Source organism: Hemicordylus capensis, chromosome 1, assembly GCF_027244095.1.
Source record: "Hemicordylus capensis ecotype Gifberg chromosome 1, rHemCap1.1.pri, whole genome shotgun sequence".
Lineage (NCBI taxonomy): Eukaryota > Metazoa > Chordata > Lepidosauria > Squamata > Cordylidae > Hemicordylus > Hemicordylus capensis.
In genome coordinates, this window is record NC_069657.1 from 193,899,889 (window position 1) to 193,912,207 (window position 12,319).

A 12,319-nucleotide genomic window follows, 5' to 3' on the forward strand; every position below is an offset into this window, starting at 1 on the left:
AAAGAGGTCCACCTTTGTCTGACCCAGGTAATGTGTGATCATCTGGAACACCTGGTGCTTGAGGCACCATTCCACTGCATTGAGTTCTTTTCTGCTCAGATAGTCCACTTGGGAGTTCAGAGAGCTGTTGATGTGGTGGGCCAGGAGAAAGGCAACATGTGTTTCTGCCCATCAGAGGAGAAGGACCGCTTTTCTTGTTGTGGAGAGACTTGGAACGGGCCCCCCCTTGCCGACTGACATGTGCCTTTGCGTAGTTGGTGTGAATGAGGACATGGTGATGGAGTGACTTGTCCTGGAAGGCTAGGAGTGCCAGGTGGATGGCCCACAGTTCCAACCAGTTGATGCTGTTTTTGGTTTCCTGTGGTGACCACAAACCTTGAGCTGAACGGCTGAGGCACTGTGCTCCCCAACCTGACCAGCTGGCATCCATCGTGACAATGGTGCGAGGTGGTTCCAGTAATGGATGGCCCTGGGCTAGGTGTGTAGGCTGAAGCCACCAATGCAAGGAATCTTTGACTGATGGTATAAGTCTTAGCCTGATGTGGCGCCTTTGAGCAATTGATGTTTGGTGTGGTCGTACGAACCACTGAAGCTGGCAGAGGTGAAAACATGTCCAGGGTACTACTACCAGGGAGGAGACCATGAGGCCCAACAGCTGAGCCAGAGTGAACATTAACACTGACCTGGATGTCAGAACCTGTTGAAGAAATGTGTGTAGTTTGTTTATTTGGTCTTGTGTGTCACGCCCTCGCTCTCAGATAGCGAGGAGGAAGGGGAAGCTGACAGCCCTTCAGCCGATGCAGGGATACCTGAGGGGCAGAGCCCGGCTGTCAGTTTCCAAGAGACGGCTGAGGAAGGCCCAGCTGATGTTTCAGAGTAGGCATAGCAGTCTGAGGCAGCAGAGACCGCGACGGACAAACCGGAAGATGAGCTATGCTGTCCACTGACTCCACAGCAGCGGTGTGTCACAAGACGAAGGGCACAGCTGGAAACTATCAGTAGAAGTAAACGCCTCTTGCAGGGGCTGATAAGCCTTGAATCCCGGCTAGATGAGAGTTATCAGCTTGGACTATAAAGCACGTCTACAGCTTTCAGTTAACCGCTGGAAGACAACGTTTGTCATCCCTCATGTCGACAGCTTTCAGCCCGAGCCAGATAGAGAGAATTATTTCTGAGCTGTGTTTCGCTGCTGCAGCCCAGTTTGTATTGTGAACTATCTTCCTGGACTTCTCTTCCGGGTGGCCAGATTGCTAACATTGTGGGATAAATAGGTGTTTGTTGATGGTGTCTATGAGTACTCCCAAGTGCTGTATTTGGTTGGATGGTGTTAAGTTGCTCCTTGCCATGTTCTAAGAAGCCGTATGTGTTCAGGATGGGCATGGTGGCACTGAGATCCCTTTCAGCTGAGGCCCATGATGGTGACTGAATGAGTAGATTGTCTAGATACAGGAAAACCCAGATTTTCTGTAATTGCATGGGGATGTGGAGGTAGGCTTCTGTGAGGTCCATGGATGCCAAGAAGTCCGCATGGTGTAGGGCTTCTGAGATGGACTTGAGAGTTTCCATGTGGAATGTTCTGCACCTCACCAGCTTGTTGAGGTACTTTAGGTTGAGTATGGCCCTTAAGGAGCCGTCTTTTGGGGGCACAGTAAACAAGATGGGAGTAAATGCCCACCGCTCCTGACCTGCCAGAACTCTTTCTATCAAGGAGATGTTGAGCAGGTGTTGAATTGCCACAAGCAAAGCCTTGTGTTTTTGTGGTGATCTCAACCGATGTGTGGGCAGGAACCCTTCGGCGGGCCATTAACTTTATCAGGCAACTGGGTAGAATGGTCTCCAGTACCCATTTGTCCAAAATGGAGGCCTTCCAAATGTGAAAGTAGTGAGATACATGGACCCCTACGCTTAGTGGCAGAATGTCAGGAGATCTGGCAAGGTTTGGACTGTTGCCTGAACTGCTGCTTCAAGGTGTTGTTTCTTGGGTTCAAATGTGCTCGGATCCAGCGAGGACGTGACTGTCTGGTATCTCTGTTCCTGGGTCAGAAGCTGAGGCAAAAGGAACGAAAGGGCTGAAAAAACTTACTTGTAGTGCGTCTGTTGTCCTTGCGAGACACAGATGCGAGTGCCTTTTTCTTGTCCTTAATTTCAGTTATGATCTCCTGAAGGGCCTCCTCTCCAAATAGTTTGGATGCTGTGAATGGAACCTTCACTAGGTTGGCTCGGGAGGTAAGGTCCACCTGCCAGTGTTTGCGCCACATGGTCTGTCTGACCACTATGTTGGTCGCTGTGGCATGGGCTGTGAAACAGACAGAGCCCAGGGTAGAATCGGCAATAAATGCCTGGGTCTTCTGGATCTTGAGAAGGATCTTTCGTTGTCATGATGGATCTGGAGGTGGAGACTGTAGAAGTTCATCCATCTAGAGGAGCACTGCTCTTGATCTAACATAAGCGGCAGTAGAAGCTCAAATGCAAATCGAGATGGTGTCAGTGTTCTTTCTTTGCTGGGACTCCAGCTTTTCTCAGTGAAGTCCTTTAAGAAAGACTTTTCATCCCTGGCCAGAAGTCAGAGCAGCCAAGAGTGCATCAAAAGGTGTCTGAAACAAGTCAGCTGCTAAGGGAACAAAGTTATAATGTTTACCCACGAGTGAGGCAGTCTTTTTCTGCATGGATGGCGTCTGCCACTCCTGTTTCACTACCTCAGAAAAGGTTTCAGGAAAAGGAAATAAGAGCTCATTGAATTGGATGTAGAAAACCAGGGACTCCCTGGAAGAGACCATGGTCTCCTTTAAAGCACCCCATTGAAAGCCAAGGGTATGTAGGGCCTTGAGCAATAATTGGGAGAAGTAATCAGATGGGAATAGTCTACATGAGTGCATAGATGGCTCAACCTGTTGACTGTCAGACCATTCTCCCTCCTCCCTTGAATCTGGGTCATTACCCAGGTCAGCTGGAAGTCCCCCTTGGATGACCTGTGGGCTGGGTGGCTCAAGGGTTCTCAGTGGAGCCGCTGGGCACACTGGGTGTGCATCAGAGGAATCATAGTCAGTAATATCAGAGGAATGAGTAGATGCCCTTTATGTTTACCTTTTCTTCTTCTTCTTTTTTTTGGCTGTTTCGTGGGGTTTCTTATTTCTTATGTCTTAAGGACTTCTCTTACGTTTGTGGATCTTTTTTGTTATCTTTTTAGGAGGGCTTTTGTAAGAGTCAGACGATAAGCAGAAGAGGAAACTAATTCAGAGGATGCAGGATGTGATTCATCCCTGGTTTTGTGGTGTTTCCCATCCAGCTGTTTGGGCTTGTGTTGCTCCAAAGAGAGGTGGATGTCCTCTACAAACCAAGCCTGCCAGGCTACAGGCATTTTCCCTGGCAAGGTGGAGGATGCTGGGTTTTGAGGAAGTGGATTGGGGCCCTGGGGTAATCTGGGCCGGTTCAGGGTTAGTGCACCAGATGGCCCTGGACTCACCAGTCCCTGTGGTGGTAGCACTGGTCCTGGAGCTTCTCCAGCCCCGCTGTCATCAGGAAGAGATGGAGGAAAGAGGAGTTTTTGGCTCCCCGTTGCCTCCTGGCTGCGCACAGGGGATGGGAGTGCGGAAGGAGGGAGTGTGGGTGGATCAGCTGATTCCTTTGAGCTCAAAGGCCCCATGGGCGCACCATTGTCCTTGCTGTCCTCTGGCGGCGGAAGGCAGGGCTCATCATGAGGCGGAGTGGTCCTGTCTGGGTTGAGGCCTTCCCGCCTGTCGGGGCCCACAGGAGGCTCAGTGGGAGATTGGCTGGGACTTCTGGCCCAGGAGGGGCATCATCCAGAACGACGATGGGGGATATGGGGTGATAGTGCCGATTGGCAGATATAAGGGACATCAAGGGGTTGTACAGTATCTCTTTGAAAGGGATAGACACCCCCTGCCCTCCCCCCGCTCAGATGCGGGCTGTGTGGGTCACGGTGTGGTGTTGAGCCTTATGTTGCTGGGCATGCTTCTTTCCCTTGGGCATGAGTACACACAAAATGCCTGTCCTCTGAGGCGAGAGAGAGATGATGAGAAAGAGGGTAAATAGGGAAAGGAGCAGAGAAAAAGAAGGGTTTTTTCCCCCTTACTGAGAAAGGGAATTGAAGGAGGTAAGCAGGAGATAGGTTGCAAATGGAGAAGAAAGGAAAATTGAGCAGTGAAAAAAAATAAGGAAAAAACACTGCGGAAGGAAAAGCTAGAAGTAAGGCTAGTGTGACCTTCTCTGAAGCTGTAGCAGGACAAACTTAACTGGGAGGTGCTTCTCCTCTCACGCTTTTTAAAGGTTTTGCCTAATTAACATAAGAACAGCCCTGCTGTATCAGGCCCAAGGCCCATCTAGTCCAGCATCCTGTTTCACACAGTGGCTCACCAGATGCCACTGGAAACCTACAGGCAGGAGTTGGGGGCATGCCCTCTCTCCTGCTGTTACTCCCCTGCAACTAGTACTCAGAGGCATCCTGCCTTTGAGGCTGGAGGTGGCCTACAGCCCTCTAACTAGCAGCCGTTGATAGACCTCTCCTCCATGAAGTTATCCAAACCCCTCTTAAAGCCTTCCAGGTTGTTGGCTGTTACCACATCCTGTGGCAGATAATTCCACAAGTTGATTATGCATTGTGTGAAAAAGTACCTCCTTTTGCTGGTCCTAAATTTCCCGGCAATCAATTTCATGGGATGACCCCTGGTTCTAGTATTATTGGAGATGGAGAATAATTTCTCTCAATTCACTTTCTCCACACCATGCATGATTTTATAGACCTCTATCATGTCTCCCCACAGTTGTCTTTTTTAAAAAAACAAATAGCCCCAGGTGCTGTAGCCCTGCCTCATAAGGAAGGTGCTCTAGGCCTCTGATCATCTTGGTTGCTTTCTTCTGCACCTTTTCCAGTTCTACAATGTCCTTTTTTAGATGTAATGACTAGAATTGTACACAGTACTCCAGGTGTGACTGCACCATAGTTTTGTATAAGGGCACTATAATATTAGCAGTTTTATTTTCAATCCTCTTCCTAATGATCCCTAACATGGAACTGGCCTTTTTCACAGCTGTCGCACATTGAGTCGACACTTTCAACGAGCTGTTCGCCACAACCCCAAGATCCCTCTCCTGGTCAGTCACAGACAGCTCAGATCCCATCAACATATACCTGAAGTTGGGGTTTTATGTCCCAATGTACATCACTTTATACTTGCCAACATTGAACCGCATTTGCCATTTTGTCACCCACTCCCCCAATCTGGAGAGATCATTTTAGAGCTCCTCACAATCTGTTCTGGTTTTCACTACCCGAAAGAGTTTGGTATCATCTGCAAATTTGGCCACATCGCTGCTTACCCCTACTTCTAGATCATTTATGAATAAATTAAAAAGCACAGGTCCCCGTACAGATCCCTGGGGAACCCCACTTCTACTTCCCTCCATTGTGAAAACTCTCAATTATTCTCTACCCTCTGTTTCCTGTCCTTCAACCAGTTAGCAATCCACACATGTACTTGCCCCCTTATCCCATGACTGCTAAGTTTTCTCAAGAGTCTTTGATGAGGAACTTTGTCAAAATCTTTTTGGAAGTCCAGGTATACTATGTCAACTGGATCACCTTGATCCACACACTTGTTGACACTCACAAAGAACTCTAAAATGTTTGTGAGGCAAGATTTAGCTTTGCAGAAGCCATGCTGGTTCTCTCCCAGCAGGGCCTGTTCTTCTAGGTGCTTTACAATTTTAACCTTGAGGATGCTTTCCATCAATTTGCCTGGAACGGACATTAAGCTAATTGGCCTGTAATTTCCCAGATCACCCCTGGATCCCTTTTTGAAAATCGGTGTTACATTTGCTACTTTCCAGTCCTCTGGTTCAGAGCCTGATTGCGGGGATAAGCTATATATTTTAGGAAGGAGGTTGGCAATTTCACATTTTAGTTCTTTGAGGACTCTTGGATGGATGCTATCCGGCCTTGGCGATTTGTTAGTTTTCACTTTTTCCAGACAGTTTAGAACATCATCTCTTGTCACTTCTGTCTGACTCAGTTCTTTAGCCTCCTCAAAATGCCTGGTTCAGGAAGCCTGGCTCAGTATCCTCTGCCGTGAAGACGGATGCCAAGAACTTTGCGTCAACCTCCATATTCTCCTTAATAATCCCTTTCACTTCATCACTGTCTAATGGTCCAACGGCCTCCCTGGCAGGTTTCCTGCTTCTGATGTATTTAAAGAAGTTTTTGTTATTCCCCTTGATGCTTTTAGCTAAATGTTCCTCAAACTCTCTTTTCGCCTCCCTTATTGTCACCTTGCATTTCTTTTGCCAGAGTTTGTGTTCCTTTCTGTTCTCCTCATTTAGGCAGGCCTTCCAATTTTGGAAGGAAGTCTTCTTCCCCTTTATGGCTTCCTTGATGTTACCTGTTAGCCATGCTGGCATCCTCCTGGACTTAGTGGTACCTTTCCTCCTTTTGGGTATACACACTGATTGTCCTGCTCTCTGGAGCACATGGGGAAAGATGACCCACATTAGATGTCCTCACCCAGCAGCCAAGTAGTTCTAATAAATATTAAGGAAGGAGAGCTAGATATACAGCTGACTTTTGGGCAGCTGCACTTCTAGCACAGATTCAGGGACAACTGGATCGAGAGGTTCCTGGATGCACTTCAGCAAATCCTACATCTGGGTGTAGCACTTAAATTTGGCACCCACTCTCTCAGGCATATGATATGGACACTCAACGTACGCCACAAGGAAGCTGTGGATTTACCCCTCAACAAGGCTCATGTCTCTGGGCAAAGCTATTGGAAATTATGGTATTTCATTCAGAGTTCATCCTATGGTTTCAACACATCACCTTCAGATTTCCTACTTCGTTTCAAGGAATAGACTGCTACAAGAAGCAACATAACTAAAGTATGAATAATGAGGACTATTTTGTCCTGGCATCTCTTTCAGGATTTGCATCCTCTGTGATAAGCAGCTTAATCTAATGCTGTTTTTATGTTTTTATTTGAAGAAAACCACTGAAAGCCCTCTTGGTTGTATTATTATGCAGAAAGGCAGAGTGAACATTTCAGAAACAAAACTGTCCCAGTGCTTCTGGAAACAGATATCCGCACTATATCATGGGATTGCCTCAAGGAGTCGTCAAGTTGTGATCACACTGGCAGGCAGATTATGGAATATGAAATGCACTAGCTCTTCCCAACCCATCTAACCCAACAGGAGTACAGCTTGAAGTACAAAGACCAAACTGTGTTGCTGACAAGCTGCTGTTCTTGTTCTTTCCTCCCGACCCTCTTTGGCTGTGACTGAAAGCAGAGATAAGAGCCTGATGCCCTGACAGAGACATCATGGGGGATTTCATTCCTTGGGGTCAAACTTCTGACCTAGGTCCCAACAATGTTAACTGCTCCACTTCAGAGAATGATCTAAGTTGCTAAAAATTTTAAACATGATTGTTGGGAGTCTTTCCAGGCCTGACTGAACGGGGATCTGGATATTCTTTTTCCTTTGGAGGTGGAGAAGAGAAGACGGGTTTCTCCTCCCTCTTCACTACCTGTAGCACAAACCTAGGCTCCCTTACTTGAGTGATTTGAATATATTTTTTTAATGTTTCCCTTGGAGCCATATCTCCTGGGACACTCTTTACATTTAATCTGTAAAGTAAATTCACAAGTGATAAAAAAATGAATGGTCGTGCCTTAGGAACGAGACTGGAACTTTTATATTTTATATAATGCCATCAGTCCACAACCTGCCTTATGAAGCATCATAAGCAAATGATACATTCCTACCCTGACAAATTTGGAACACGCTTCCACAAATTATGAGTACAGGCAAACACAGCTTTTTACCCTATTTTCTGTTGAAAGAAGCGAATCTCAGAAAATGTGCAAGAGCCCCCTTTTGTGGGGGTGGGGAACAGCCAGGTGCTATTGTTCCATCATCAAGGAATGCTTTGTGTGAGCACAGGCACTCTCAATTAAACTCATTCAAAAAATGACACACACTACTGATCAGCATTATGCGGAGAACACGCAACACATTTTATTTAAACAGCCCTTACCCGTGCGAACAGACTAGGCTTTCCACAGAAGAGGGTGGGGCATGTTTCCAGCTTCCCTCGACAAAAGCGTTGATACAACATCAAGGAAAGTACCAGTGGTAAATACTACCCACCATCACATCCCCCCACCTTCCCACCTCTGTAACTCTCAAGGTTTATTTTTTAAAAAACACTACAGCAAGATCAAATCTCACAAGGATTTTATAGAGTTTTGTTTTTACTCATATTATGTACAGGCTGAATTTCTGCACGCTTCAGCTGAAAAGTGGAATGTAATTTGTCAGCTGCTTTCAAGTTGGGGGGGGAGGGAGGGAGGGAGGGAACTAATGGAAGCTGTTCATTTTCAGAAAAACAAGGTTGGCCAAACTAATCTCTGTAGCTCTGCCTGTGAGAAACACCTAGGGCAAGATATGGAGGTGTGTGCGGGGGTGGGGTGGGGGAAGTGTCAATAAATCAATATGAGTAAATGGCCAGGGCTTAATTTGCACATTTGACATCGTTTCCACTTAGCTTCGAGTTTCCCAGAGATCAGGTTCAACTGTAGTTCCAAAGGAATGAGCTTTTGACTTGTTCAAAATGCAGAACTCACTTTCATTTTAGTCAAATTCAAGCTGCTCCTCTATTTCTGGAGTGGTTTGGGGCCGAATCACAAGTTTTGTCCCTTCATTCAGGGACACACAGTGTCTCAGTTCATGAGGAGAAGGGTGCTGATGAGGAACTATGAGATGCTGATCCTTCTACTAGGAGGCAGGATCTGCATGCACAGGAGCCAAAATCAATGAGCCTGGGGAATTTTTGCCCCATGGAAGGCCCAGTGCAAACAATATTATCCAGGATTAAGAGACTGGTAAAAGATCTCTTGCTCTTGCCCTCCCTGCAACTTAAAGTGATGTTGGAAACCCTTAACTCCCCTTTGGATGGAGACTAAAACAAAGTCAAGACCCAAGTTCCCTACCAGACCAAATTGGAGCATGTTAGGATTTTTCATCCATTGAGTGACTTCATCTAATAGGCCTTGCCTTCAAATCTGAGGAAGTTATTCTCTCTGATTTGCAGGACGCCTTGCTGACATCAGTGTACCAACTGCTGGGACTGATATGGCAAACATGATGTAAACTTTTTTTTTTTTTTTAAGGCCACTAAAGGCCCTTGAGGTGAGAGGAGCAAAGAAAGATGTGTTAGTTTAACAAACCTCTCACTCAAAACTAAGTTATAGATCTTAACAAAACAGGTACAAAAAGCATTTTAAAGTAAAACAGGACCTGAGGCTTACATAAAAGATGGGTTACTGAATAGCAAGAACTCCACCAGGAAGCAGAGACTATCACTGGAGCTGGAAAAAAATCTCTGTCTTCTTGCATCAATGTGTTTAGAAATATTCACAATTTATATCAGAATGTGCTGCCCATTCTCTTGTGAATAGATGGGGGCAGTGGAGGGGTGGGGGGAGATTTTGCTAACAAGGGCCTTTTGTAGAAAGTGGGAGAACAGGAGACATCGTGAATGGGCCCGTATCCATTTATCATATTGAATTGTAGCAACAGTATAATTTCAAAAGAAAAAAGTAATTTACCTATAACTACATCGTGGCCATCAACCAGGCCTGCAGAGAACAGCTCTTGAGATACACCATCCGCTGTGTCTGTGCAAAAAACGTGAAATGAATATGTATTAGTCATGATAAAACTGGAAAAACAAAAATCAATAAGCCAGGGTTAAGAAGTACACTTAATTTATAACCCATTACCAAAGTGTGCTTAAATCCAAACTCTTGTCATTAAACACACTATGTGCTCCACCATTGAGAACTGTCATTTTCTACACAGTAGGACTCACAGGGTTAATCATTTCATTCCTCATGAGTCCTATAAAGCTAATTAATTTAGCCACTGGAATGTCTCCTCAGCTACATAATTGGATATCCTTACTGAGTGAATGTGGTAACCTAAGAGGATCCCTAAAAAAACAGAGGTTGGTTGCAACAAAGTCTTCTCGCTTTCCTCACTTTTTAAATGGAGCCTTAGACTCTAGACCGAAGCTCATAAACAGCATGGGAAGTAAATATATACAGGGTCTACATAAAAATGCTCTATCACATTTACAAGGGAAAGATAGTGTCCAAATTAATTAACATTCTGGAAAGAGGAAGACGTGATCCTGCCTACAGGTGTTGACTAGCATATAAAGCAGCTGTATATTTTTGGCTTGTTAGTGTTTTTCCTGGCCTGTGGTTTTTTCCTTTCAAAGCTAGAATATTCATCCAGAAGAAACAACTTCCTGTATTAGGACAGCCACGTTGACACACCAGCACAGGACATGATGCCACAAACCAAAGAAGCTACATGCATGTGCAGAGGAGAAACGTCTTCACAGCTGGATCTTTCAGCAGTTCTCACCAAAAAAAGCTCTGACAGCTAGAGACATGTGCTGCTGTCCCCTTAAAAAAACAAAATCAAATCAAAGCAGCTCATGTCTAAGTTATCAGACACACCACAACAAAAGCTTCTAAAGAAAGATTGCCAGAACTATGTACATGTGGGTACTATAGCTTTTTGGACGGTAGCCCAAGTTCATCATTTAACTAGGTAAAAACCTAAAATACATGCAACCATTTAACTAGGTAAAAACCTAAAATGCAGCCATTTAGATCAGTGTTTCTCAACCTTTTTGGAGTCAAGGACCGCTAAATTCCTCGTGCAGAGTTTCAAGGACCGCTACATTCTTCATGCACAGTTTCCCAGGCCAGCAGATAGTAAAGGAGTTTCAAGTTTAAGTCTATCTACCTACCTACCTACCTACCTACCTAACAGACTTCTATACTGCCCAAAACTTGAATCTCTGGGCAGTTTACAATTAAAATAATATAAGCATTAAAATCATTACATTTGGAATCTTTTGCAAACATGGAATATTAGGGGTTCTCAACCTTGGGTCCCCAGATGTTGGTGGACTTCAACTCCCATAACCCCCAACCACAATGGCATTTGGCCATTATGGCTGGGGGTTATGGGAGTTGAAGCCTAAAAGCCTGGGTGAACAAATATGCCTCCAGTATGTCTTCAGTATGTGCGGGGTGGGGGTGCTTGTGATTACTCAATGGAGAGGGGATGTTGGGCCATTAGAAAAATTCAAAAACTACGAAGCCAACATACAAGCAAGCTTTTGAATTCCCCAAAACTCTTCATCAGGCTGGATGTCAAGCAAAGCAAAAAGGAGGTGAGGAGCGGATTGCTGGGCAAGTTGTCAGTAGAGCCCAAAGTCTACAGTTTAACCCTCTCTTGATGGAGGTGGAGTTTTAGCCGGAGTTGTGTAGTCGCAGGGCCGGATCCAGACCACGTTAGTCAGGACCACCCAATGAAATTAATTTAGTCATCTCTCATTTGCGTCAATGCTGCTTGGTCATGATCACCTGGCTTGATCTGGATCCTGCTCTTAATTGTGCACTTTGTGAGGCGGACCTCATGAAACCCGCGCAGCTCCTCCAAAACTCCTTAAAAATAGTTACGTGGCAGGCGCTGGGAATGGGGGTTTTTTATGGTGAAAAAAAACGTGAAGAAGAGCGGTGGGGACCTGGTGTTAAAGGGAAGGGGGCAATTCTGAGATGGCGGGCGCGGGGCATTGTAGTGGTGGATGGCTCCTCTTCCTTGCTGGGGAGATGAAGCACTGTTCAGGGTGGGCGAGGCAATGGTACACCGGACCGCGCTCGGAAGGTTGCCTAGGTCCAAGAGCTGCTGCCGCTGTGCTTGCACACCAGAGTGTAGCAGGTGTTCCCCCATTCTCTCTCGCAGTGCACGCCTCTATGCCCCCTCCCAACTCCCCTGCATGCGCCAATCACACCAGCCTGCCTTTGGGGCCACGCAGCTCACGTGGTCCCACATGCTGCCCGTGTGTCGCTGCGAGGCAAGCCAAGGCAGCCTCCCTCCCTCCCTCCACTGCTTAGCCCTCACCGCAGCGTGATCCCGGCCAGAGGTTGTCCCCCCCGCCCCGCCCGGCGAGGTCATAAAGGAGACTGCCATCTTCCACCGGCGGTGCAGACCAGGGGGTTATAGGGGGCCAAGGGACCACAACGCCCCACCAATGCAAGAGGGAAACGGCATTCCCTCTCAAGGTACCTTGGCCGCAACAGGCAGCTGGTTTTAAATCGGTTGGGATCGGACACGAACCGTGCTGGGCATCAAATCCCAAGATCACTTCATTCCAGTACCATTCATCCAATGAACCTTTTGCAGACCAGGTGGTTACAGGGGGCTGAGGGACCACAACACCCCACCG

At 46.4% G+C, this 12,319-nt stretch overlaps 1 protein-coding gene across 4 annotated transcripts in view; it reads right to left on the reverse strand.

Annotated features, from left to right (window-relative positions):
• STK39 (serine/threonine kinase 39) overlaps positions 1-12,319 on the reverse strand; it is a 198,351-nt gene that overhangs the window by 22,825 nt on the left and 163,207 nt on the right. For all 4 annotated transcript variants that reach the window (XM_053264741.1, XM_053264765.1, XM_053264774.1 and 1 more), the window contains exon 16: positions 9,621-9,689. In XM_053264741.1, coding sequence (XP_053120716.1) covers positions 9,621-9,689 — 69 coding nt within the window. The remainder of the gene's footprint in view (positions 1-9,620; positions 9,690-12,319) is intronic.